General features: G+C 32.8%; 1 protein-coding gene across 1 annotated transcript; it reads left to right on the forward strand.

Annotated features, from left to right (window-relative positions):
- Window positions 1–326: 326 nt before the first annotated feature.
- LOC124364584 (60S ribosomal protein L35) lies at window positions 327–3,283 on the forward strand. Its single transcript, XM_046820145.1, has 2 exons — window positions 327–458; window positions 3,104–3,283. The coding sequence occupies exons 1-2, from the start codon at window positions 342–344 to the stop codon at window positions 3,251–3,253; spliced, it is 267 nt and encodes an 88-aa protein (XP_046676101.1). The 5' UTR covers window positions 327–341; the 3' UTR covers window positions 3,254–3,283.
- The last annotated feature ends 2,126 nt before the right edge of the window (window positions 3,284–5,409 follow it).

A 5,409-nucleotide genomic window follows, 5' to 3' on the forward strand; every position in this document is an offset into this window, starting at 1 on the left:
ACATATGGGCTTGGAGTGCACTTAATCATGATTGTGAGGAACAAGTATTTAACACACACATGTTGTGATGCACCCTAATCATATGCTATATCAGGGAGCATCACCAGAAGGGGGGGGGGGGTGTGGTTTATCTACGCTGAAAAATCCTCTAAATTTTCCTTAAACCCATTTCTTATTAAATCTATAATGACAATTGAAGTTGCACACATACAAATTTACGCAGAATATACATATCTTTATGTTCTCGTGATCTACGGAAATCACGAAATTGTAGATATACTGCAATAATGGTAAATATGAAACATTCATATTAAAAAAATCTTGTGTGTGTAAGTTCTATTATGATATTTATTTTACTTTGCTTTCTTTGTTGCAGCCGAGTCGTAAGAAAGGCCATAGCTAGGGTGTACATAGTGATGCACCAAAAGCAAAAGGAAAATTTAAGAAAATTATTCAAGGTGAGTTGTTAATATGTAGTTTTAATATCAGGCTTTTGCAATATTAATGAGGTATTTGCCTTGCTTCTGCTGAACCAGTAGTGAGTTGGAACAGATCTATTCATGCATTCATGTTAGCAGGCAATTAAGGCCCTGATAACTTGGTCAGATCATTTACCTTTGAAACAACTCAAAAATACACAATATATACTTAGACATGGAAATTAATGTTGCTATCTACAGAGATTCAAATGCATCTGTAAATATTTCATTTGGCATCTTTTGGCCAAAATTGTTGTATTTTCTGAGGCCAAATGTAGCCTAGACAGCAACACAAAGTAGTCTGATAAATCAGTATAAATGAATACACTACCTTGTATGATATGAAATGTTTGAATATATTAACAGGCTCTATACTAGTATAGTATGTGTCAATGCCACGAGATAAGCTAATACTGCTAATGTATTGTGAATTGCCTTTTTGCCTGCAATTTTGTTGCATTTTCTTTATTTAACCCTTTGGAGACTGTAATATTTGAATACCAATAAAATAATTTTTTTATAAAAACTAGTCTTTATGTGTATAATTAACCATTTTACCTAAATGTAGCATTACTTTAAAAACCCTCCATCGGGCGCTTAAAATTAGAAACACCATCAGGCGCTCACGGAGGTTTCCTCCATTGTGGCGAATAATGGATATCATAATCGTTTAAACTGTTTTTTATTTGTTTAAATTGATTCATACTGATTTAATTACAATGTAATATATTTATTTTAATCAAAAAGGTAAATTTAATAAAAATTACACTCTTATGTAATCGAATTTTCCTAATAAAGAAATTCAAAATCTTAAAAAATGTAGGATTTATTGTATAATAACAACATGATTAATTTTTAAGTAAGGACAAACAATGCAATTAATTGTAAAAATGTTTTACAAACTTCCAGCAATTTCTGTAAATATGTATGGAAATTAACTTAGTTTTTAACTTTCTTACAAAAACAACTTACTTCAATTTCCTTGAGATATTATACAATTGTAATATGTCAATTATTGCTCTGAAATAAAAATTTATTCTTTACTAAAAATTTTTTTACACCTGCACAAAATTTCAAAACATTTTCCTTTTTATTGGTTGTTATAGCGACAATGTTTCAAAGCGACGCGCCATAATCATATACTGAAATGTTCCCTAGCACACTGGTACTGTACTAACAAGTCTCTCGTCTTCATTCTCCATTTCAGTAGAACAAAATACAAATAAAATTATAGTATTAATAAATTTAAAAAGAAACCATCACAGGTCACACATTTTAGGCGCACGTTTACTCGATTTTATTACAACATAAAAACTAAACGACAAATACAGGGCGCTCACGGTGATTTCGTCCAAGCACTACAAACACACCATCGGGGCGCTCACGGTAGGAATCGTCCAGTCACGCACGGAAGTAGAACTCATACTGACACATTTTTGATAAATAAAAGTGGGAGGTTATTGTTTCGTTTTTCCCCCCGAAAGATGCTCGTGAAGTACACTGCGGGAAACGACTGCCGACATCAGAAAAGTAGTACTATCCGGTAGTATCGGACGTTTTAATAATAAAACATACACGGAGGAAAACTCCGTTTAGCGCCCGATGGCTAAAAGGGTTATATAACCTCATTATAAGCTGATTAGAAGTGCAAATGCAGACTGACTGCGCGTTCCTTGTTATTCTCCAGTTGAAGGTGACGATTGTTTGGCTTGTTATAGCTTTTTTTTTGTTTGTTTTGTTATTTTTTAGTACTGATACAATTATGTTTTATTTTATGAGTAGACAAATTTTAAGTGATCTAAAATGTATATCAACAGCGTTTTTCTACATGAACCTAAGTACTTACAATTAAAGAACACTTATCTTTTTATAAAAACAAAATTTTAACGCATAATAACAATAACAAATAAAGAATAAAATCAATTTCTTACAGTAAATTGAATTAAAAAAAAGTGTGTAAACATTTTGGAATTATAAGACAGAGAGTATGTTATGAAGAATAACAATGAAATAATTATTTCAGCGATAAATATTCCAACCAAATATTGGTAAAACTATACGAAATGCCTCAAATAAGTCAACTAGTTTTTTTTCTAGTAAATATAATTTTGGGACTGTCACTAAAGGGCTAAAAATATAAATATATTTGTAATAAAAAAAAATTTTTTTCTTATAAAGGGACGATGTGAGAAATTGCCTCTAATTACTATTAATAATTAATCAATTAATACTCAAGTAATAAATAATTCTTCAATAGCCAACACAAGGTTTTCATTGACATTAGGGATTTTCAGTAATGATCCAGAACTTACGTGGTACTTCTGGAGTAGAACAAAAATTTAAACACCATTTTTAGTAGTTTAACGCATTAAATAATGGAATATTCTACAGCATGAAAATTAATGCCTTGTACAAAAATACAAGACGTTGTATTCATGTCACTAATAAAATTGTTTGCCTACTGTCCACGAATCTATTACAGGTACATAGAATTATTATAATGTGATTTAAAGTATTTTAAAATCAGGTGATCCTAGGGCAAAGAAATTGTTTTATATAGGATTTGTACATACTATGCATGGGTGTAGATATGTATAATATGTAACAAATATGTGTTTTTACAGAATAAGAAGTATAAGCCATTGGACTTGCGCCCCAAGAAGACAAGGGCAATGAGAAGGGCACTCACAAGTCACGAGAAGAATCTGAAAACTATGAAGACTATCAGGAAGCGACAGGCTTTCCCTCCCAGAAAGTTCGCTGTCAAAGCTTAGTATGCTAAATAAATTTTTGTTTTAAATACACCTGGTGTTTTAGTTAAATACACAATTCCACCAATCATAATAATAGGGGTACCCACAAGAAACTAGAATGTTTGGAAACGTACACCTCTTTTATAAAACAATTTTACCCCCTTCTAAATACTTTGTGCTACATTTGTCAGGTCAATGATTTCATTGGTTGAAACATTTTAATATTCATCGGGCAGTAATGATCTTGGTTGTTTTCTTTTTACTTCCTCATTGTTTTATACCTCTCTTGGTATGAGGAAATGCAAGTAAATTATATGAAGCTAGGTCAGTTGTGTGAGAGAGCAGAAGTAACACGACATATTTGGTGAAAAATGTCTCAAAGATGGCTTTGTGTTCATGGTGGTGAAGGAAGTTTGCCACAACAATGGGTATTTTTTATGAACAATGTTGTACAATCTTAGAACTTCAATATAACCAGTTATAACCAATAAAATCAATAGATTATAGAGAATTAAACACAGATTTTTAATATGCAATTGATTTAACTTGGAAAATAGATACTTAAAAAAAAAATTCCCACAAAATTGTTAACTATCATTGAAGTTACAAATTCACACCACATTGAAGTATTGTTAACACAAATAATATCTTATATCAGCCCTGTTAAATAATCATCTCAGTCAACAGTGATGTTGAACAAAAATGGACTGATTAAAAAAATCTACTGAAGATAGCTCTTAACAGCGATGTCAAAGAAAATATTTTTATGTTGCAATCATATTGAAAATTTTTCAACTCATTGTGATTTAAGTCAACAGGCACTATAAGCCAGAAAGAGTTTCTTCATGTGATTTTTTAATAAAACGAACCTTACTTTCCTTTTATTTGTGGGTAAAAATTGTGTTCAATTTGCTCATACTCAGACAGTTTCTAAACAAGAATTTGGAGGACAAGAGAAAGGTTACATTCGGATGTCATGTTTTCAGGCTATTAGAACATTGTAATGTGAACAACCTGATAAGTTGTTCTCAGCATGGTTTCATCAAAGGCAAGTCTACTATAACAGCAATGATTGACTTAGTGGAATCAGTAACTGATGGCATAGCAAAAGGAAACCTGACTACAGCTGTCTTTCTGGACTTAAGCAAAGCTTTCGACTGTCTGGGACGTGACCTCATACAGAAGAAACTAAAAGAATTGGGTGTAACAGCAACAGCCCTGAAATGGTTTGAAAGCTACTGGTCGAATGCTTTACTGAAATCAAGCAGTATGCTGGTTGCTATTTGGCCATGTTCCAGTTTATCAATAATGCTTTCAACAAGTTGTGCTACCGCTGTTGTTGTTGACCTGTTCTTTATGAATCCATGTTGTCCTACCTTCTGACTACTAGACAACATGGATTCATAAAGAACAGGGTCAACAACAACAGCGGTAGCACAACTTGTTGAAAGCATTATTGATAAACTGGAACATGGCCAAATAGCAACCAGCATACTGCTTGATTTCAGTAAAGCATTCGACTGCATTGATCATAAACTTATTTTAGAAAAACTTAATATCCTTGGTATAACAGGAAAAGAAGCAAAATGGTTTAAAAGCTACCTGAGTGACAGGAAACAACTAGTAGAGCTCACCTGTAAGGTAAACAACAAAATACAGAGAGTAAAATCTGAAGCTTTATCAATGTGCAGAGGCGTTCCTCAGGGATCTGTACTTGGACCAGTGCTTTACATACTTCCAGCTAATGACTTCCCAAAATACCTAGAGGAATATTGTGAAGCAGTGATGTTTGCTGATGACACTGCCCTAATTATCGCCAACAAAAAAAATGGAAGACCTTGAAGTAAGCAGTTATATTGCTTTCAATATGGCAAAACAGTACTGCTACAAAAATGACCTAGTGCTTAATGAGACAAAAACTAATCAACTCATATTCACAACAGTTTCAAATAATTATTGTGGACTACCAGAACTAGAAACTGTGTCATCAAATAAGTACTTAGGCATCATATTGGATAACACCCTTTCCTGGACCTTAACATGTGGACCATCTATGTCAAAAACTAAACTGCGGGCTATATGCTGTGCGAAGACTAGTGCAGATAAGTGACAAAGAAACAGCGCTGACTGCCTATTACTCGTTGTATGAAGCACACCTAAGATATGGGCTCGTAGTA

This window comes from Homalodisca vitripennis, chromosome 6, assembly GCF_021130785.1.
Source record: "Homalodisca vitripennis isolate AUS2020 chromosome 6, UT_GWSS_2.1, whole genome shotgun sequence".
NCBI lineage: Eukaryota > Metazoa > Arthropoda > Insecta > Hemiptera > Cicadellidae > Homalodisca > Homalodisca vitripennis.

Excerpts from the sequence above, each read along its gene's own strand:
- LOC124364584 (XM_046820145.1), top strand. The coding sequence starts at position 342 with ATGATATTTATTTTACTTTGCTTTCTTTGTTGCAGCCGAGTCGTAAGA. Across the intron at positions 459-3,103 it reads ATTTAAGAAAATTATTCAAG|AATAAGAAGTATAAGCCATT; the intron begins GTGAGTTGTTAA and ends GTGTTTTTACAG.